General features: G+C 44.3%; 1 protein-coding gene across 3 annotated transcripts in view; it reads left to right on the top strand.

Annotated features, from left to right (window-relative positions):
* Nucleotides 1–23,684, top strand: part of LRBA (LPS responsive beige-like anchor protein) — a 789,979-nt gene that overhangs the window by 658,205 nt on the left and 108,090 nt on the right. For all 3 annotated transcript variants that reach the window (XM_040331890.1, XM_040331889.1, XM_040331891.1), the window contains one exon: nucleotides 13,849–14,016. In XM_040331890.1, coding sequence (XP_040187824.1) covers nucleotides 13,849–14,016 — 168 coding nt within the window. The remainder of the gene's footprint in view (nucleotides 1–13,848; nucleotides 14,017–23,684) is intronic.

Genomic DNA, 23,684 nt, shown 5'->3' with positions numbered 1-23,684 from the left:
TGGGCTTCTAATGGAGACACTGTACATTAAACAGGTATGGTCTATTGTTGTCACCACCAGGAATCTCACCCTGAGAAATGCAATGCAGCGACCCCTGTAGTGCATGGATCTAGACAGGAAATGTTTTCAAAGAGGCAATGGGCAAAAAAAATGGCAATTGTGTATCACAAGCTAAATGGCATTCATCTAAGGATTTACATCTATGTTAAAGGTAATCCAGACTTTTGAATATTAACCCACAGGTTTTGTAACTCCAAGCTGGGCTGACATTGTCTTATTGAAACCCACAGTTTTCTTTATCACAGTTGCCAACAAAAGTCCTTTCATGACAACGTTTTGGACAATATTAGCAGCATAACACTGAAGTTCACCCATGCCCCTTGCTGACTTGAAACTGTAATAATTCTAATACTCAGTAGAAGCCCTGTTGTGCTATAATTCAATTCTCATAAGTGTTTACAATACCTTCCATAACGGCCGTAAATTGTCTGATTTTTTAATAACATTATTGTATTTTCTGTTGATCTATCAATTAACTAGAATGGTGGATTTGCCAGTAGATTGGCAAATCAAACTTTTTACTGAGAAATTTGAGTTTGCTTCTAACATGAATGTGTGTGCAAATTTGACCAGGCAATGTACACTAAGGAAATCAGAAATCCTGGTTACTAGATTTACCTGTGCAAGATTAGATTTGCAGTTCTGCACACCGATTGTGAGTCAAATTGTTCATCTGTATTGTTTAACTACTTATACAAAGTGCATCTAGAAGGTACAAATTATTTTTGTCCATGGCTGAAGTGGTTAAATAAAGCCAACAAAGGGAACTAAGGTTTGTGCTGGGATGCTTGAATGCTAACAGCTTGCTTAGAGCAAGATGATACTCATTAGTGTTGTGGTGTGCATCGCAGGATATAGAATAGAACAACTTGCCTGCAAACTTAAACTGCAGCTTGTCATTCCAGGCTCTTAAATAAACATTTGAAGGAAAGCCATCAGATTCATAGTGGGTGATTCATTCTGATGTGTTTCCTTTTTCTAAGCTGTTTTCTAATCAGACCTTCTGTCAAAGTACAGGCATTGCTCTTGGGTATAATTTATGGTTACATCCCATTTCACATTAAAAATGTAGCTTATTAGCTTAACAGAGCGGGGATAACAGAAAATTGCATACCTTCTGTGCACACTCTCTTATGATTAAACTGGAAATCGATCTGTTATGGTGAGCGTATTTGTTTCAGACTCCAAGTGTCACTTTATTGTGGTTTCTAGACAGGGTACCTGGGGAGACTATGAAAACCTTAAAGGAATATAGCACAGACAGTAACTGTGTCACATAGAAGCCCGTTAGAAGAGGAAATCCTTGATATGTTGAGTGTATTAGGTGAGAAATGCATAGGCTTCTGCCAAAGGATGTACTGTAGCTGTATTAAATGTCTTTTAACAAATAAATGTTCTACAGAACATTGCTTGTTGAGGGTGGGCTGTGGACTATTTTACTTGTATAAATTGTAAACACTCTCAAGGCAGCCAATTCTAAAATGTAAAAAAAAAAATTAATAGTTTTACATAACGCAACAGCATCCACACATGTAGGACCCGCCACATTAGAGGTGATTCATTCTTCCAAAGCAAATATACCTTTGCACATAGGTACTGACTAGTAATCCAATGTCTCTCTTCTCTCTGTTTCTCTCCTTCAGCTAATGTGACTCCAGTGCGGACAGAGAGGGGCAAACAAGGATGCCATGCAGGCGCCTGATGTCCTCTTTATAAACTGATGATGTCATTGGTTGTTAGGACGTCAGCGGCTAGAAGGTTGTAATGGTGTACAATGAAAACCTGTGTCTTTGAAGACAGGCTGGATCCACCCACTGTATTTTTTGCAGCAATTTTTTAATGGAGAAGGAGTGCTAGAGATAAACAAGAGAATGAAAAAGTCAAGATCAAAAACACGGCGACATGATTTAAAACTAGCAGGAGGAAAGTTTAAAACTAACCTTCGAAAGTATTATTTTACAGAAAGGGTACTTGATGCTTGGAATAGACTTCCAGCAGAGGTAGTGAGTCGGTTAACAGTAAATAAGCGGATTTAATCATGCTTGGGACAAAAAAAAGTATGAATTAAAAGAAATGGACAAATTAGGTGTACCACTTAATTTATTTCTGCTGTCACTCTATTTTTTTATTTTTTTTTAAGTATAAAATTACTGTCTGTCTTAAACTTATTTAACCACATAGCTGCCAGCCGCTGTCGATATACATTGGTACTTTGACGTGGAATACTGTTGTTATGGCAGCAGATAGCTGCCATAAACCCCAGTATCCTTTTAAAGGGCGGGCAGCTGGCTTTCTGATAAAAGTGGTCTCTGTGGCCGCTTTGCCACAGGATCACTTTTAGTGGGAGTGGTGCAACCCTCGCCTCTCCCCCACTGCATTTCAGCTGTCTACGTCGCTAACCGGAGACGCTCGTGTCCTCTCCCCTGTGAGACTGGATGCTGAGTGAGGGAAAGATGGGGGAAATTTTGTATTTATTTTTTATTGCATTTAAGTCTGAATGTGAGATTTAAGGTCTTTTTGACCCCAGATCTCACATTAAAGAGGTCCTGTCATGCTTTTTTTCTATTAAAAGGGATGTTTACATTCCTTGTAATAGGAATAAAAGTGACCTAAAATATTTTTTTTAAAAGGACAGTGTAAAAATAAAAATTTAAATAAATTAAAGCGCCCCGTCGAGCTTGCATGCAGATAGTCGTGCCCGCATATGAAAACAGTGTTCAAGACCACACATGTGAAGTATTGCTGTGATCGTTGGAGCAATGGCAATAATTCTAGCACTAGACCTCCTCTGTAACTAAAAACTGGTAACCTGTAGAAATCTTTAAATGTCGCCAATGGAGATTTTTAAGTGCCAAAGTTTGTTGCCATTCCACAAGTGGGCATAATTTTGAAGCATGACATGTTGGGTATTAATTTACTCTGCGTGACATTTTCTTTCACAATATAGAAATATATTTGGGCTAACTTTACTGTTGTCTTATTTTTTAATTAAAAGATGTGTTTTTTTTCCCTAAAAAATTGCGCTTGTTAAGACCACTGTGCAAATGCGGTGTGACATAAAGTATTGCAATTACTGCAATTTTATTCTCAAGGGTGCATGAAAAAAAAAAAAGTTTGAGGGTTCTAAGTAATTTTCTAGCTAAAAAAAAACTGATTTTAACTTGTAGACAACAAATCTCAAAAATAGGCTTGGCCCTTAAGTGGTTAAACTACTGTGTTTGTTCCCCCTTCACACATTACCATACACATGTACACACATACATGTCAATGTTCAGTGTGTGTGTAAGCGCGTACAGTTCCCAACCATTTGCGCTGATGTCCTGCAACACACCAGCATTGGGGTGCAATTTCAAGGTTCTTTTGAGAACAAATGGAAAAACAAAACACGTTGGGTATTAATTTACTCTGCGTGACATTTTCTTTCACAATATAGAAAAAATTTGGGCTAACTTTACTGTTGTCTTATTTTTTTAATTAAAAAATATGTATTTTTTTCACCAAAACTCACTGTGACCACTGTGCAAATACGGTGTGACATAAAGTATTGCAATTACCGCTATTTTATTCTCTAGGGTACATGAAAAAAAAAGTTTGAGGGTTCTAAGTAAATTTCTAGCAAAAAAAAAAACTGATTTTAACTTGTAGACAACAAATATCAAAAAGAGGCTTGGCCCTTACAGTAGGTGAACCCGATTTTGTGTCAATCTCGCTCTCTTTCTCGGCGAGATTGAGCACCTACGAGCCCCATCGCGGGAGCCAGCGCCGAGCTGGCTTGCCGCGATGGAGACAGAGCCGTCATAGAAGCGACGGGAGATCCGACTTGGATTCCCGCCAATTCTACACGTGTGCGGCGTTGGTTATGAATCCTGAGGGGGAAGTCCCCGCCGGATTTTAACTAAAAATCCGGCATGGGTTCCCCCCTCAGGAGCATACCGGGCCCTTAGGTCTGTTATGGGTTTTAAGGAGAGCCCCCCTACGCCGAAAAAAACGGCGTAGGGGGTCCCCCTACAATCCATACCAGACCCGTATCCAAAGCACGCTACCCGGCCAGCCAGGAAGGGAGTGGGGACGAGCGAGCGCCCCCCCCCCTCCTGAGCCGTACCAGGCTGCATGCCCTCAACATGGGGGGGGTTGGGTGCTCTGGGGCAGGGGGGCGCACTGCGGCCCCCCCACCTCAGAGCACCCTGTCCCCATGTTGATGAGGACAGGGCCCCTTCCCGACAACCCTGGCCGTTGGTTGTCTGGGTATGCGGGCGGGAGGCTTATCGGAATCTGGGAGCCCCCTTTAATAAGGGGGCCCCCAGATACCGGCCCCCCACCCTAAGTGAATGAGTATGGGGTACATCGTACCCCTACCCATTCACCTGCAAGAAAAGTGGTAAAAACACAAATAAACCACACAGGGTATTAAAATATTTTATTAGTCTGCTCCGGAGGCCTCCCCTGTCTTCTTTATTAGCTCTTTTACCAGGGGAGGCTTCTTCTTTGACGTCTTCGGGTGGGTGGGGGCCGCCGTCTGGTTCTCTTCCACCGCCGGGGGGGTCGCTTTTAAAAAAGCCCCCACCCCCCGGCGGGTTTCCTCCGGCGTCTTCGGCGGGGGGGCTTCTTCTTCCGCTATCCCGACGGGTCTTCTCCGCTATCCGGGGGGGTCTTCTCAACTCTCCGAGGGTCTCCTTCTGTGTTCGCCGCTCTCCGCTGTTGACTCGGCGCACTCCGGTTCTTCGTCTCGCTGTCCGGTGCCTTCTTCCGCGCTGTACGTCTTCTCCTTCCGTGCTGTGAGTTCTTCTTCCGTGCTGTGACGTCATGTTCTTCACTTCTCTTCTTCTCCCGATGTTGACACGCCGGCTCTTCTCGCTGAAATGACTGATGCGCGCCTTGCATCGGACCTATATAGGCCTCACAGTCCCATCATGCTCTGTACCTACCCATGTGATACCTACAGTACCCACGTGGGTAGGTATCACATGGGTAGGTACAGAGCATGATGGGACTGTGAGGCCTATATAGGTCCGATGCAAGGCGCGCATCAGTCATTTCAGCGAGAAGAGCCGGCGTGTCAACATTGGGAGAAGAAGAGAAGTGAAGAACATGACGTCACAGCACGGAAGAAGAACTCACAGCACGGAAGGAGAAGAAGACGTACAGCGCGGAAGAAGGCACCGGACAGCGAGACGAAGAACCGGAGTGCGCCGAGTCAACAGCGGAGAGCGGCGAACACAGAAGGAGACCCCCGGAGAGTTGAGAAGACCCCCCCGGATAGCGGAGAAGACCCGTCGGGATAGCGGAAGAAGAAGCCCCCCCGCCGAAGACGCCGGAGGAAACCCGCCGGGGGGTGGGGGCTTTTTTAAAAGCGACCCCCCCCGGCGGTGGAAGAGAACCAGACGGCGGCCCCCACCCACCCGAAGACGTCAAAGAAGAAGCCTCCCCTGGTAAAAGAGCTAATAAAGAAGACAGGGGAGGCCTCCGGAGCAGACTAATAAAATATTTTAATACCCTGTGTGGTTTATTTGTGTTTTTACCACTTTTCTTGCAGGTGAATGGGTAGGGGTACGATGTACCCCATACTCATTCACTTAGGGTGGGGGGCCGGTATCTGGGGGCCCCCTTATTAAAGGGGGCTCCCAGATTCCGATAAGCCTCCCGCCTGCATACCCCGACAACCAACGGCCAGGGTTGTCGGGAAGGGGCCCTGTCCTCATCAACATGGGGACAGGGTGCTCTGAGGTGGGGGGGCCGCAGTGCACCCCCCTGCCCCAGAGCACCCAACCCCCCCCATGTTGAGGGCATGCAGCCTGGTACGGCTCAGGAGGGGGGAGGGCGCTCGCTCGTCCCCACTCCCTTCCTGGCTGGCCGGGTAGCGTGCTTTGGATACGGGTCTGGTATGGATTGTAGGGGGACCCCCTACGCCGTTTTTTTCGGCGTAGGGGGGCTCTCCTTACAACCCATAACAGACCTAAGGGCCCGGTATGCTCCTGAGGGGGCAACCCTTGCTGGATTTTTAGTTAAAATCCGGCGGGGACTTCCCCCTCAGGATTCATAACAAACGCCGCACACGTGTAGAATTGGCGGGAATCCAAGTCGGATCTCCCGTCGCTTCTATGACGCGCTTGCTGGGATGTGCTGTCACTATTCCAGTGAGTGCGATGTCGGCGAGATCTCGGCACCATGTCGCCGAGAATCAGCGCGATGCTGTCGTGCTAAAAACACAATATCACAAACACCTACTGTAAGTGGTTAAACTACTGTGTTTGTTCCCCCTTCACACATTACCATACACATGTACACACCACACATATATGTCAATGTTCATTGTGTGTGTGTGTATATATATATATATATATATATATATATATATATACATATACACATACAGTTCCAAACCATTTGCGCTGATGTCCTGCAACCTTCCAGCATCAGGGTGCAATTTCAAGGTTCTTTTGAGAACAAATGGAAAAAAAACTCAACCTATAGCTGGCAAAACAGTCCTAAACTACTCTGTATTAAGGCTGATGCATAATACTGAGTTGCAGCAATGTGTATGTATTGTGTATTATCATGCATTCATGCATGGAATGAAGTGCAGTGGGTCACAGTACCGTTAATTTTTAGTGGCATGCCAATACACTTACCCGTTAACATTACACACTTGTGCCTTTTAGTGCACCACAATGCTGAGGGGTGAGCCATTAAATAAAATGGTTCAAAAGTCTGCAATATTTAATTTATGAATAGATGCTACTGTGTTGTCCATTCAGGGGCCACCCTTGAGGCCCTTTGTACTTATTGTGTATGGCCTCTGCAGTATTTATGTAAGGATCACCCAAATATCCAAACATAAGTTTCAGCATCTTTTTTTTTATTTTATTTTTTTGTTCTAAAATTGTGATATAAATATGTCATGTATTTGAGCCATACATACATTTAGGTCAGTCTTGACACATGCATGCCATTTACACTGTCTGGTGAACGGCATTCTGCAGTAAAATATAATTTGCGTTGTGCATTCAGTCTCAAAAATAAATAAAACCCAACACTGTCAAAGAGCAAGACACTGAGAATTTGCATCGCTTTTATTTCTGCTCTGTGCATGATTTTATAGTCTGCAGAACACTTATGAGATCTCTGGTGGTTGTCTCTTATTAAGCAATTATACATGTATTAATTTTTAATAGGATTAAATACTGAGTTTTATGGTTTTAATTTTGTGAGTATATTTATGTGAATGGTTATCACAGGTAGGCTGTGTTCTAGCTGGATTATTACAAGCTGTAAATTAGATAAAGTGTTCCTTTTAATCAAATCTGTGGACGTATATCTCCAAGTAATATTTTTAGAGGGGGAGTGTTGGCAGCATATTATTTATCATTTTATTGCAATATGTTAGTGATACAAAGTACATTGTGTTTTCTATCTATTCTTCATTAAAGGGGATTATTCAAAAATATAATAAAAAGAATATAAATTTGGATGTTCTGTTATTTTTGCTTTTTTTTGTAAGGCCAAAAATGTGTTTTTTTCACGGTAATCAGCTGAAATTCTGAGCCAGGCTAAAGATATGAAAGTGTTTGATTGAAAGTTCTAATTAAGTGAATCTTAGAAAATTAGCTGAAATTAGCTGTCAGGAAGTCACATTTAAATGAGTAATGGTAGGCTTTGGCAGTAAACATTTAAATGATATAAATTGCCATTTAAGCGTATGGTTTAATGTTTGTCATACATTAATGTGACATCTGACTGTGCTGACAATCAAGCAGCCTGCTGTAATTTTAACATATTTAGGGGCTTTTGTCTTGCATGCCACCCACAAATTAAGACCATTCTCGTTTTTTATGTATCGCTTTTCGAACTGTGTTTTTAAAGCATTGTTAATGAAAGAGGTTCATCATTTTTGTTGAGTAGTTATCTATACTTGCCATTGATTACACAGTACTGTTATCAGCTGTAATGTCAACCTGACTATTCAGGGAGAGCATACAGAAAGTGTGGGGCTGTAATAAATAAAGTGGCATTATTGCCACAGCTTTATCCATGTAAATTCATATGATAATAATGATACCCAACTTATTAAAATAGTATATATTTAAAGAAAAAGATAGCTAAGGGGGTACCACAACCATATATAGACTGTTTAAAAAGTATAGGACCATTTTTACTGGTACCAGAAAGGAACACTACATAATCTTATGAAATGCAATTTATTACAAAAATAATAAAAGAATAAAAGTTGATACAAAATAAAAGCAAGAAAATCTGAGCTTTCATTTAATATAACCACATAATGTATATAGCATATTAGATCCCTATTACTGCTAGGTCAAAGAGGTCAACATTTCGCATTATGCTTCCTCAGGGCCTTTATTCCTTGACTGTAAGCAGAGGGATTCTGTATAGGAGACAAAGGAGGGAAACTTCATGTTTCAGCAACAGATATGAAATGCAGCAAAACATTTATTAATATAGTCCCCATATATAATATGGAGAACAGTGTAATATGAGTTCCACTCACATGTCAGAGAGCGCTTATACATGTAATATGCCATGTGCTATCCAAAGGCGTCTAGACCAGCGATATCCTCCCATGATCAATCCGCAGATAAATCTAAATGCCCCATTCTATGAAAGGGACAGATAGGAAAATCGGCCCCCAAAGAATAAGCATAGTAATAGTAGCTTCCAGTCAACAATAATAAACTACTTACTGGGCAGACGTATCCCCAGAGTCACTACACTGGGTTAAGGGTTAATAACCAGTATTCCGTGTTTATCAATATGGCTAGTTATCCAACTAACCCCTATAGAAAGTATAACAAACATAAGATGAGTAGTCTATCAGTTGTAACATATTCTATCTAACCATAGGGATCACTAAATAAAAAGACAAACAAAATCAAATACCTTGATGGTCTACAGGTAAGGCCCGGTACACACGGGCAAACATGTACGATGAAACCGGTCCGTCGGACCGTTTTCACCGTACATGTCTGCCAGAGGGCTTCTGTACGATGGCTGTACTAACCATCGTACAGAAGTCCGCGCGTAAACAATATGCGGGGCGTGTCCGCGTCGTCGCTGCGACGATGACATGGCGATGACGCGGCGACGTGGGCGGGCCTGCCATTTAAAGGCTTCCACGCATGCGTCGAAGTCATTCGACGCATGCGAGGGACGGCGGGTGCTCGGACATGTACGGTAGGTCTGTACTGACGACCGTACATGTCCGAGCGGGCAGGATTCCAGCGGACGGTTTTAAAACACGTCCAGGAATATTTGTCTGCTGGGAAAAGGCCCGGCGGGCAAATGTTTGCTGGAATTCGGCCCGCTCGCGCCTACACACGACCGAACATGTATGCTGAAACTGGTCCGCGAACCAGTTTCAGCATACATGTTTGGTCGTGTGTACGGGGCCTTAGAGTAAGTGGTGAAGTGGCTTATTGGGGCCATAGATCTCTTTCACAAACAAAGCAGTAAATAGTCTGAGATAAAAAGTCATAATATATTGTCAAAAAATGAATCACCGATCAACTGATTTCAAATTAGAATAGCTGTTCAAATTATGAACAACATTCAATTGCAGCCTTTCCAATAGACCAGTGTGAATATTAACATCAATTATCATGCGATTGCACAGTACAGATATAAAATGGTACATATCCAACTATTGAAGACAGTATTAATGTACTAACCTTTGGCATACGCCACCATATCTCAAGTACCTTTTGACATGTGGTCATTTATCGTAAGTACTGCCTTATGGTATTCAATATTTTTCAGAATATTAGGGTTGTATTGTTGTTATTAAAGCATATTAGGTAAATGTTTTACATATTATTTAATGAAACTGTACATTACATTTTTGAAGCAGATGTAGTCTTGGGATAAAGGTACATCTGGCTGAAAACCTGCACCATAGAAAAAAGATTAAAGCTCTTGTACACCTGCAGCTAGGCACCTTTCTCCAGGGACAATAGTATCTGAAATTTGTTGTGTATCTGTGTTGAGCCTGTAGACCTATAGATCAACCAGCAGAATGGCTTTGCCTACCTTCGTTGGCCCTCTAAACATACACTCACCACACATGTTGCAATCTGACTGAGCATTTCTCCTTAGATCTACCACGGTTTTGTTGTGAGGGTTACTTGCTCGGATACAATACAAATTGAATTGATTTTGTACATAGGTTATCCTATGACAGTTTGGGTACATCTAAAGGAGAATGTAAAACCAAATTGTAAGATGACTGGCCCCAACACTTAAATCCCCCTAATTTATTTCTGCAACTTTATACCCAACATCTGCTTAAAACTGAACTTTACTCTTTCAATGAACATTAACTATTTTCAATCCAATGTTGCTAGCCTTAGAAAATAGATAGGAAGGTACATTGTATTTACTTTTTTTTACGTTCCTTCAGTTGCTTTATAGTTTCTGGCCGAAGCCACAATAATGTCATGAAGCTTCAGGAGTGGAGGAGGGGTTTTCTCAGCTAAGCACACCTGCCTGCTTGCCTTTGCTAAGAGCAGATGGATTCCAGGAAGTAAATGCTACATGAATCATCTTCCCTTACTCAAGTTAGCCATGGCTAGAAATGCAAGGGGGTGTCTTTTGAAATTATTTCTCAACAGTTTGATTGTATCATTTTAGATCTGCTAACAACTAAATAATAAGAGGGCTACATAATTGGACACAATACAGATTGAATGGATAGTGTAGGTAGGTTATCCAGGTAGTGTAGGTAGGTTTTCCAGGTATCCTGGTTAAATCTAAAGGAGATTGTACAATGACATTATATGTATTATTCCAACAGTTAAACCGCACTCCTACCCTTCTTCCTACACTTAATAGCCACTTAATTCTTAACCTTACCCTAAAACATAGGGCCAGATCCACAAAAACCTGACGTAACTTAAAAAATCCAATTTAAGTTACACTGGCTTAAAGTTTCTACCTAAGTGCCTGATCCACAAAGCACTTATCTAGAAATTTCAGGCTGTGTAACTAAAATTCCGCCGGCGCAAGGCGTTCCTATTCAAATGGGGCGAGTCCCAGTTAAATGAGGCGCGCTCCCGCGCCGGCCGTACTGCGCATGCGCGTCGGCCGTACTGCGCATGCGCGAAGTTACGTTACGCCGAGTTTTGAGGATCGCGACGGCTTAAAGTTGCGTCGGGGAAAAAAAAATGACAGCGGCATGCATTCCTGAGGGAGAACTCCATGCCAATTTTCAAAGAAAAAACCGGCATGGGTTCCCCCCCCAGGAGCATACCAGGTCCTTAGGTCTGGCATGGGTTGTAAGGAGACCCCCCCACGCCGAAAAATTGACGTAGGGGGTCCCCCTACAATCCATACCAGACCCGTATCCAAAGCACGGTACCCGGCCGGCCAGGAAGGGAGTGGGGACGAGCGAGCGCCCCCCCCCCTCCTGAGCCGTGCCAGGCCGCGTGCCCTCAACATGGGGGGGTTGGGTGCTCTGGGGCAGGGGGGCGCACTGCGGGCCCCCCCACCCCAGAGCACCCTGTCCCCATGTTGATGAGGACAGGACCTCTTCCCGACAACCCTTGCCATTGGTTGTCGGGGTCTGCGGGCGGGGGCTTATCGGAATCTGGGAGTCCCCTTTAATAAGGGGGCCCCCAGATACCGGCACCCCACCCTAAGTGAATGGATATGGGGTACATCGTACCCCTATCCATTCACCTGGAGGCAAAAAGTAAAAGTTAATAAACACACAACACAAGGCTTTTTAAAATATTTTATTATTCTGCTCCGGATGCCCCCCCTGTCTTCGTTATTAGCTCAATTACCAGGGGGGGCTTCTTCTTCCGCTCTCCGGGGGTCTTCTTCCACTCTCCGGGGGTCTTCCGCTCTCCGGGGGGGGCTTCTCCGGACTCCGGGGGGGCTTCTCCGGACTCCGGGGGGCTTCTTCCATCTTCTCCCCTCTTCCGCTCTTGACTCGGCGAACCCCGGTTCTTCTGCAGCTCTCCGGTGCCTTCTTCTTCAGCGCTGGCTGCCTGCTATGTTTGTGTGTTAGCTCGATTTCAAACAGGCAGCCGGCGCGGTCTTCTGTGGCGTCAGGGTCTTCTGGTCTTCTGTTCTTCCGATGTTGTCTCGTCGCCTGTTGTCGCTGTAATGATGGAAGCGCGCCTTGCATCCCATTTATATAGGCATCACCGTCCCATCATGCTCCGGTAGGTACCCACGTGGTGGGTGCCTACCCACGTGCACCCACCACGTGGGTACCTACCGGAGCATGATGGGACGGTGATGCCTATATAAATGTGATGCAAGGCGCGCTTCCATCATTACAGCGACAACAGGCGACGAGACAACATCGGAAGAACAGAAGACCAGAAGAGAAGATGACGCCACAGAAGACCGCGCCGGCTGCCTGTTAGAAATCGAGCTAACACACAAACATAGCAGGCAGCCAGCGCTGAAGAAGAAGGCACCGGAGAGCTGCAGAAGAACCGGGGTTCGCCGAGTCAAGAGCGGAAGAGGGGAGAAGATGGAAGAAGCCCCCCGGAGTCCGGAGAAGCCCCCCCGGAGTCCGGAGAAGCCCCCCCCGGAGAGCGGAAGACCCCCGGAGAGCGGAGAAGACCCCCGGAGAGTGGAAGAAGAAGCCCCCCCTGGTAATTGAGCTAATAACGAAGACAGGGGGGGCGTCCGGAGCAGAATAATAAAATATTTTAAAAAGCCTTGTGTTGTGTGTTTATTAACTTTTACTTTTTGCCTCCAGGTGAATGGATAGGGGTACGATGTACCCCATATCCATTCACTTAGGGTGGGGGGCCGGTATCTGGGGGCCCCCTTATTAAAGGGGACTCCCAGATTCCGATAAGCCTCCGCCCGCAGACCCCGACAACCAATGGCAAGGGTTGTCGGGAAGAGGTCCTGTCCTCATCAACATGGGGACAGGGTGCTCTGGGGTGGGGGGGCCCGCAGTGCGCCCCCCTGCCCCAGAGCACCCAACCCCCCCATGTTGAGGGCACGCGGCCTGGCACGGCTCAGGAGGGGGGGGGGCGCTCGCTCGTCCCCACTCCCTTCCTGGCCGGCCGGGTAGCGTGCTTTGGATACGGGTCTGGTATGGATTGTAGGGGGACCCCCTACGTCAATTTTTCGGCGTAGGGGGGGTCCCCTTACAACCCATACCAGACCTAAGGGCCTGGTATGCTCCTGGGGGGGAACCCATGCCGGTTTTGTTTTTTACAAATTGACGTGGAGTTCTCCCTCGGGAAAGCATACCAAATGCCGTCGCTGCAATGGGCCTTTACAAGGTGTGACTAACTTTACACTTTGTAAAACGAGCCCTAATTTTACACTTGCAAAATAACACGGCGCAAAAAAGAAGCTAGAAAGCTTTGTGGATCGCCTTAAGTGCTAATTTGCATACTAGCAACGGCATTTCGACTCGAAATGCCCCCAGCGGCGGATGCGGTACTGCATCCTAAAATTAGGCAGTGTAAATCAATTACACATGCCGGATCTTCTGTGTAACTTTGGAAAAAGCCTTTTGAGGATCGTTTCCAAAGTTACACACAGACTGAACAGCACTTAAGTCGGAGTATCTCTTTTGAGGATCTGGCCCATAATACCTAATTTCAACCTTAACTTGGTAAATGCAGATTTTTTTTTTTTTTTTTTATCGGTACAATATTCCCACAGTACTGTGCTAAATGCAGTGACATCTAATTCCCAATATTGCAATAAATCGAATAAAATAAGGCTTAGGCTAATTGATGAAGGTATAACTGCTGTACATATTATGCTGTGACATATCATTGTCTCTCTTTATTGCAGGCCTTGGAAAGTGAGTTTGTGTCTTGCCAGCTCCACCAATGGATTGATCTTATATTTGGCTACAAGCAGCAAGGACCAGAAGCTGTTCGAGCACTGAATGTGTTCTATTACCTTACCTATGAGGGGGCTGTGAATCTGAGTTCCATAACAGATCCTATCCTGAGAGAGGTATGTTCAATCTATGATGTACCATTAAACAACATTAGCTAAAGGGTGGGACTTTGTGATGTACCATTGTCAAGGGTCTCATTTTGTGTATATATTTGACAAATGGTCTTAAGCAGGGTATACGCTCAAGCAGTGAGTTGAGTGGAAAAAAAAACTGACAGATCAACACAAGCGAGGTGGATGCAGGGATCTTTGTCTCTTCTACCAAAATGTTTTAATAAAAAATTGTTTTGTCAGCAATGTATTTCTTTATTTTACGAACACTACCTGCTGTGCATGCACTGAACACTCTTCGTCAGTCAGTTGCCGAAGAGTAGAACTTGTGCCTAAATGGTGGAACCCCATTTCACATGCTTTGAAGTTGCATCATTCCTGGCTGCCCTATGGCCAAAAGAGGACGACTACAAGAGAGGAAGAAGCTTCAGTGAATATGGTACTGGCAGCTGCACAGGGACAAAAAAGGATGTATAGCTGTTGTTGCCAAAACATGGCAAACTTGAAGTAAAATGTTCAATAAAATGCAATTATATCATGCTTGTATAGTATGGCAAGTTCTCCTGCTGCTTTTCCCATCTTGATTTTTCTTGGAAATGATTTGGCTCTTTCAATATATCCACACATACAAAGCTACTGTGCAAGTATAACATCTTACCCTTTGCCTCTCCCTTTCCATGTGCTTTTTTACATCCTTGACTATTAAAACCATTGCTTGTTTGCCTATTCTGACTGTGCTAAATGGTACAGAGAGTATCACATCTGCAGTTCAGAAGTGTGACTGACGAGGCAAACCTCTCCCCTGTATCTCCATTTCAAAAGGCCTTAATGCCAATAGCCATGAATTGTGATTTCTGTACCCTACTGTATACACACATATCCTGGTGAAAAGCATCACAAACTGATAAAAAAAAGGTTAACCCTGCATATGTTCTACATTCTTCACAACACTTGTGGTTTGAGAAAGCCAATTAAAATTGCACATCTTTTTAGGTCTCTTATACCTTCTTGTTCTCACTCCTGATTTGCACACAATGCTCTCTACACAATCTTCACAGTATAAAGAACCATGGGCGTAGCATAAGGGGTTGCAGGGGTCACAATCTCATCCCCGCCCCTAGCTTCAGGGGGCCCCTGCAGCCTCCCTGTCATATTATCATATCCTCCACAAAGTCCAGCTCCGATCTGTCCTAGGGCCCCACAGCCACGCTCCAGTACTGGGCTTCCACTTTGCCTTCCACAGTCCACACCCCTCTGTTCTCATTGGCTGGGGAGAAGCTGTGAGCCATTTCCTGAATGGTGAGCCATTTCCTGAATGGTGAGCCATTTCCTGAATGGAAAGGAGCATGGGGTGAGAACAGCCCAGGATGTGTGCTGGCAACATGGAATGGTTATAAAACATTGACAGTGCAGTGCTTATTAGAAACAGTCCATATATCAAATAATACACCGTTCGTGAGATCTTCAGTGCTGATATATATAAACTGACATGCAGGTGACTCCGTGGGTGCGATAAACCTTCACCAGTAATAAAAATGGGCGCTTACCTCACCAACGGGACACTTTTAATTACGAAGGGTCAAACACACATTCCCTTACGGGCAGTTCTGTGTGTGGAAGAAGGAGTAAGCTATGAACGTGAGACCGAAGGTAACATTTTCACTTGGGGCATCAGTGGCCTATACTGCTTCGAGATTGTGGCACATGATTTGCATTGCAGTTTCTTCCCAAATACAACAGCTTGTTGTAAGATAAGATTTCTAGGATAAAGACATCTGAAGACATCAGAACTGCCGTAAGGGAATGTGTGTTTGACCCTCTGTAATTAAAGGGTCCCCTTGGTGAGGTGAGCGGCCATTTTTATTACTGGTGGAGGTTCATCGCACCCACGGGGTCACCTGCATGTCAGTTTATATATATCAGCACTGAAGATCTCACGGACGGTGTATTATTTGATATATGGACTGTTTCTAATAAGCGCTGCACTGTCTGTTTTATATTTATCTAAGGGATTTGATCTTTGACCCTGGTGTTCAGCTGCTCTTTTTAGGGTCATTATTTATCCATTGCGCTGATTTGTATTCATTTATATTTTTGTCTATACAACATGGAATGGTAACCGAGCTCAGTGAGTTAATAGAAGGAGAGTGTTGTCCTGTAGCCACGATGGGACCGATGTCACTGGTGAGGTAAAACACAGATGAGTGTCTCCTAGTCACCAGCTGGGATTCTCTGTACCCCCCACCGGGGGATGTCCACTTACCCCAATTCCCTGACAACTGAGGAAAAGACACACACCTCCAAGAGGTGACCTTCCCCCAACACCTGCCAATACTGACAGAGAAACCTTCAGAAATTGCTAAAACAAATCCCTTACCACCCTCTGAGGGGCCCCTGAGAAGCTACAGGCTCCAGATTTTGTGTCCCATTGCTTTGCCCCCTAGATCCAAGTTGCCCCCCAAAGCCTCCTGACCAGCCCCCTCTTGCCTGGATGCTGAGCTCCTTTCCCATTACAGCACTCGCTCCTCCTCTTCAGGGCTGAAACCACATTCTTTTAGAACACAGCCAGTCAAACACGATCTGTACATCATGTATCTGCCTACTGCAACTACACTGCCATTCCGAACAGAGAATTTCACAGGTCAGAATGGCAACATAAAAGCCAGATACACCCTATGAAGGCTGACAGACTGTGTGAAAGGAATGTGATTTCAGCCCTGTGTAGTCTGGGGGGAGGAGATGTATTCAGTGCTGGGATAGGAAAAAAGCTCTGCCAAGTAGCATGCCAGGGGTCCCTTTCCTCTGATTCTCAAGCAGTGATCACTGTCCTCTGATTCTCCAGCGGTGATCCTTGTCCTCTGATGTAAAGGGGAACTCTGGGAACTCAAAACTCTTAAGCCACTTTGAGTATCTTGGCGTGCAGTGGGTGTATCTGCACGCACGGTGGATAGTGGTAGTGGGGGGTTGGCCCAGGTGAACTTTTGCATCGGGGCCCACAAGCTTCAAGCTATGCCTCTGTAAAGAACTCTTATTTACTAATGACCCTTGAACTTGTCAAATATTCCCTACTTTTTAATGGGACCTTGTTAGGTTATCTTCTTTGAAGAAAAGAAAATGCACTGCACTCTAGTGATTTTGATGCCTTCCATGTTGTTCAGGTAAATCATCACCTCTCCAGGATTTCCTAGAGGGAGGGGGTACTTGTGTGGTGGGGAGTTTTAGCTTGGGGGGGTACATGATTGTTCTGATTTTTTTTTTGGGGGGGGGGGTGTGGGAGCAGATGTGTTAGTTACTCCTGACCTCTGCATTGTGTTATATACTACTAACCAATGCACTCTGCATCGCTAACTCCTGACTCCTGCACTTGGGTTATAGATTATGTGACCTCCACACTCTGAGTTACCTAATCTTGACCCCTGCACTTTGCATTACATACTTCTGACCCCTGCACATGTACATTAAATACTACTGTCCTCTGCACTATTCATTTCTTCTGGCCTCTACACTCTTTTTTTACATAGTACTGATTTCTGAATTCTGTTAAAGCGGAGGTAAACTCTGCAAAATTTGCGTCGCTTCAATGGTCCGACATCCCTGCCATCTTCTACTTGGCTTTTTCTGGATAGAACATTGGCCAGCGAGGGATGACGTCATGCTGTGCATTCACAGGCCTGCAGTCATCCTAGCATTACAGGCCTTTGCACAGATCAGTGTACATTGCAGAGAAAACTGGAAGTAGGCGGGTAGGTTTCTTTTATGGCAGAAGAAACATACTAACCCTGATTTACTAAAACTGAAGAGTGCAAAATCTGGTGCAGCTCTGCATAGAAACCAATCAGCTTCCAGGTTTTATTGTCAAAGCTTAAAGGGTCATTAAAAGGAATTTTTTTTTTGCTAAATAGCTTCCTTTACCTTACTGCAGTCCTGGTTTCATGTCCTCATTGTTTGTTTTTGCTCTGATGTTGCTTTAATTCTGCTCTGTTCTGGACACTTTCTGGTTGTCGGTTTCCTGAGGACCACAGTACTGGGAGCTTCTAGTTTCGTTTACCAAACCATCACTTCTCTATGGCTCTATACAGCACAGAGGCAGGATAACATGCAAAAACGAAACTGAAACTACAGGTACATTATATGATTGATTTTTATCTATTTTTAATCGTTTTTAAAAGGAATCAGTTAACTATTATGTCTCTATACACTGTAAACAGTCATTTGAGCAAAAAAAAAAATCCTTTAAACTCCTTTAATTAAACAAGCTGAAGTTAGAAGCTGATTGACTACTATGCACAGCTGCACCAGATTTTGCACTCTTCAGTTTTAGTAAATCAACCCCACTGTGTGTCTTCTGCAATAATAAGCTTGTCTGCTTGCAGTTTTTAAAAATTGGATTTTAGTTCCAATTTAATGCTGACTCCTGATTTATTCTACCTTAAATTCTTAATTGGGCCTTAGTTCCTGGTGATTTTTGACCTCTGCTATATTGTGTAGGAAAATCTCCACATTTCTAAGGTTGCCAACCAATGGCCTGGCAAAAAACACACATAAGGGTGCAAACACCTTGTGCATTACCATAGACAAATTTAATCCACCAGGACAAATAAATACTCACAAGTGAATAAAATAAGCAAACTGATGTACTTCAGCAGAACGCGGTGTAACCCATCCTGAGACCAAACAGTTGGATGACTGATGCATTTTCGAGGGACAGGCCCCCTTTCTTAGAGCTTCACACAGCGTAACTTGTTCTGGGTTGGGCTGAATATACCAGTTTTATACTTGCTGTTTTTATCTTCTTGTGATTATTTGTCTTGTTGGAGTAAATAAAGTGTGTATGGTAATGCACAAGGTGTTTGCACCCTCCTGTGTGTTTTTTGCAGTCTATTGAAAATTTCCCAGTCTGAAGCGGTCTTTACCCCAAAGAGGCATTGTGGATTGAAACATTGTTGAAGAAAACACCTGGATTTAATGCTGAAGTGTTTTTGGAGAACCCATGGCCTAAAGCTGCTCCCCTATAGACGCTGGTATCGTAAAGTCAGTGTTGTCACTCTAGAACAGAAAGTGTGTTGCTGACGGGATCACCAGATTGAGAGGAGGAAAGGGGGAAATATTTGTATCTGCCTGCTGCCTGCACCATGGCAACTTGTGATGCTGATCCAGGGTAAACTGGGTCCTGGGAAATCACAGATGGCACCCTGGTTGAATGAGACTGTATTAGGCTTTATTTGCACTAAACACCAGCTGTTCTGGATGCACATTTGGCTGTTTGGGGTGTGAAGGAATGAAATGAGAAATAATCGTCTTATTTTTGGAATATATGATGGAATGCTGTAAATACTTTCTGTTTCAAGAAGGTTTTTTTACTGTGTTATGCAATGAATACAGTTGAAGACTTTTTGATTCCTATGGTCGCTTCTCACCATAATCTGTACATTTACTTTTTCCCTTGGGATATTCAATCTTGGCCACCAGTAGAAGGACACAGCATGCCATGGTAAATTGTGGATAGAGTAAACTGCAAAGACAGGCTTAACCCTTTTGCTGCTGTTTCTCAAGCCATATTTGCACATGTTTAAAAAAAATGGTTGAGTCGAGTAAATAGATACCAAACATGTTAAGCCCTTAAACTTCGCATGCTTGTGAAACTACAGTGAACTTCAGTTCCAAACATTTTCCACAGAGGACATTTTAAAAGCCCCTACCAGTCATCCATTTTAGAGTTGAATGTGAATCATGGTCCAAGAATGCTGTCACTCCACATGTGTAGCGCAATCCGTGTATTCATACATAGGTGCCTGCACTGCATTTATATTCGTATAAGCAGGCTCAATTTTTTTAGGGGGTTTTAAAGTGCTTTAGTGTAACTATTTTCTATTTACACTTTTTCTCTTTACTTTTATCACATAGGGGGCAAAAATTCCCCGATGTAGTAGCATTTTGTTTAGATAGGTTCTCTTTAATGAGATATCAGAGGTCTATTCTTTGCACTGAAGCTAATGGATCAAACCATGCTTCCATTTTCATTCTAGGTAGGGGAGATCAGGGAAGAGGTGCACTACCTGGGGTCCGTGGAGGCTGTATATCAGCTTGATTGCTTCTACCTGATAACAGTCCTCCAGAGTGCAGGGGTCAGGAGTGTATAATGGATAGAGCACACAGGGGTCAGGGTACATAATGTACAGAGAGCAGGGCTGTGCTATGTTAACCCACAGAGTTAATGCAGCAAAAAAAGACCTCCCTCTCTCGATACAGATTCCATTCCCCAGTACAGATACCTTATGCAGGAAAAAAATGTGCATTTATTATTTTTTCCACAGGAGTCTGCAAAACATTGCACCCGCAAATGATAGTCGCAAGTGCAATGTCAGAATGCTGCAAACTATTCCTTCAGCTCTCTGCCCATACCTGTACACTCTTTTTCAGTTGGAGAGCTGGGGAAGTGCCAATAGACTATGAGTGCAAAGATTATCGCACTTATGTTCAAATAATTGTTTTTAAGGTAAACTGGGCTTGTAGATTAATTATTCACAAATCAATTCACCAATTTTAAAAGTGAGAAAAGCTAGGGGGAAGAAAAACCCCACATGCCGCCTTGAAGGGGAGGGTGTCCTAAAGGGGGTATATGCATGTTCTTTAGGCCTTAGCGTTTGGGTTTTCCATTTTTGGTTTAGTATGTATATTTTGTGTTTGTACCGTATGTGGGACACATTTAGATTTCTGGTATAGATGGATATTTTGGTAGAAATGCTGTCCCATGGGAATTTCCCAAGTGGGGAGGTGGCCAGTTTGGATTCCTGAGGAAAAAATCAAGGTTATGTGTAATAGGATTCAAATGACTAATGCTGGCCATACATGCACAGAATTTCATTCGAAACTGGTCGTTTTCGGAAAGATCGTTAACAATCGTGCCGTTAGTGGACCTAACTTTACCAACGATTTTGACCATGGACCCAGCTAATGGATCCGAAGCTAAAAATGTTACAGTTTAAACGAAAGTGTATATGTGTATGTTGTAATCGAAACAAAAAATATTCTGTCTAGTATAATTTATATATGTTTTTTTTTGTTATCCAACGGTAACGACAATCGTGGAAACAAGTTTATTCTGTCAGTTAGTGGGCAATTCACTTTCAGTCTGCAAACGGCTGAAATTCTGTGCGTGTTTTGGTCAGCATTAGAGTGGAGGAAGTCTGTAAGCTGGAGAATATGTGGTGAAAGGTGGAATGTGTTTTATTAATGAATGGAACATAGGGCCAGATTCACATAGAAGAGCGGCGGCGTAACGTATCGTAGATACGTTACACCGCCGCAATTTTTCTTCGCAAGTGCCTGATTCCCCAAGCACTTGCGATGAAAACCGACGCCGGCGCAAGACGGGCCAATTCAAATGGGCGTGTGCCATTTAAATTAGGCGCGCTCCCGCGCCGGACCTACCGCGCATGCTCCGTTTCCGAACTCCCGCCGTGCTTTGCGCGAAGTGACATAATTTTTTCGAACGGCGACAGGCGTAGCGTAATTCCGTATTCCCGGACGGCTTACGCAAACAATGTTATTTTTAAAATTTCGACGCGGGAACGACGGCCATACTTTATACAGCAATACGATTGCTGTGTAAAGTTAAGGCACCAAAAAAACGAATAACTTTGCGTCAGGAAACTAGACTAGCGGCGACGTAGCGAATGCGAAAAACCGTCGTGGATCGCCGTAACTCCTAATTTGCATACCCGACGCTGGATTACGACGCGAACTCCCCCCAGCGGCGGCCGCGGTATTGCATCTTAAGATCCGACAGTGTAAAACAATTACACCTGTCGGATCTTATGGCTATCTATGCGTAACTGATTCTATGAATCAGTCGCATAGATAGAACAACAGATACGACGGCGTATCAGGAGATACGCCGTCGTATCTGCTCTGTGAATCTGGCCCATAATTTGTGGAAGTTTTAGATTAGGATGGATCCATGGTTGGGTTCATGGTTGGAGTATTGTTGTCGTCGGCTTCCAATATGGACCAGTCCTTATGGTTAGAGTGGCAGTTCCAATTGATGAATTGGGAAGGGTGCACGATTAGTTGTACCATTTTGCGATTTGACATACCCAATCCACAAGATTGCTTAGGTTTGGATAGATCAACAAAGCTGATCATTGGCTTTATAGTGGATCATTTACTGTGCACATGGATTGGAGCAGGCGGAAGAAGGCTAGAATGATAGCCAGTCAGAAATAATTATTGTAAGCTAGGCCAAGATAATCAGTCTGCCGAGGGAAGTAAGGGAAGTAATTTCTAATGAAAAGGTCTGAAGATTTTGCAAGAAGTTTGATATCCAGTTATCTAATGACTTTCCCATTTGAATAGAGGGAGGTTGACAATTGATTTTGTGAAATGATCAGAGGCCTTAACAGGGTTAGGATGAGGTACATAAGGTTAAAAGAGGAAGGAAGGAATAAAAGACAAAAATAAATAAGGCAAAGCCATTAGCGCTCCAAATAAGTGCCTTTCATAGATTTATTGTAAAAAAAAAATACATTTATTTAAAGTGCTGGTGACTATGGGCCAGATTCATAAAGAATTGCGGCGGCGTAACGTATCGTCTTTACGTTACAGCGCAAGTGCCTGCGTGTAAACTTACGGCGGTGTAACGTAAAGCCGTCCGGCGCAAGCCCGCCTAATTCAAATGGGGCATGTACCATTTAAATTAGGCGCGTTCCCGCGCTGAACATACTGCGCATGCTCAGTTTTGAAATTTCCCGCCGTGCTTTGCGTGAAATGAATGGCGACGTGCGTAACGTACTTTCGTATTCCCGGACGACTTGCGCCAAAAAAAAATTTGAAATTCGACGCGGGAATGACAGCCATACTTTAACATGGGCTGTCTATTGTTACACCACCTCAATAGCAGCCGTAACTTTGCGACACGGAAAGACGACTAGCGACGACGTAACGAACGCGCGTACCTTCGTGGATCGCCGTAAACAGCTAATTGGCATACCCGACGCGGAAAACGACACGATCTCCTCCCAGCGGCGGCCGAAGTATTGCATCCTAAGATTCGAAGGCGTACGAAGCCGTACGCCTGTCGGATCTTAGCCAAATGCCGGTGACTTGTCCTGAATGTTCCCCTATGGGGGAAGTTCCTCCACTCACTGCGCAGGCGCAAACTTCCCGACGGAAATCCCCGAACCTCGCCCGGCATCCAGGCTCATTCTTTAACATCCCCGTGGATTGGAGGATGTTAAAAAAAGAGCCAGGAGGCCGAGCGAGCGAAGCGAGCCGTCCGAGCGCAGCGAGGACGTGAGGCCGACTGGCCACTTTCCTCTAAGTCCACGCCGCCCTGGATGCCGGCCGCCGTTCGGGGATTTCCGTCAGCAAGTTTGCACCTGCGCAGTGCTTGACGGAACTTTCCCGATGGCTGGAACCAGCTCAGCGCATCACTTCGCGCATGCGCTGGAACTTCCATGATACATGGAACCAGCACGTCAGATCACCGTTGTATCTTGTTTGTGAATTACAAATTAAGATACAACGCGGCAAATTTGAAAGTACGCCGGAGTATCATCAGATACTCCGGCGTACTTATTCTGTGAATCTGGCCCTTTGCCTCTGGCTCTGCCTTGGAACTCACTTTGAGCACCCATCAGTACAAGGTTGAACACTGTGAAGAGTGCAACTTTATT

This window comes from Rana temporaria, chromosome 1, assembly GCF_905171775.1.
Source record: "Rana temporaria chromosome 1, aRanTem1.1, whole genome shotgun sequence".
In the NCBI taxonomy this organism is placed as follows: Eukaryota; Metazoa; Chordata; class Amphibia; order Anura; family Ranidae; genus Rana; species Rana temporaria.
This window is presented reverse-complemented; position numbering and strand designations above follow the sequence as displayed.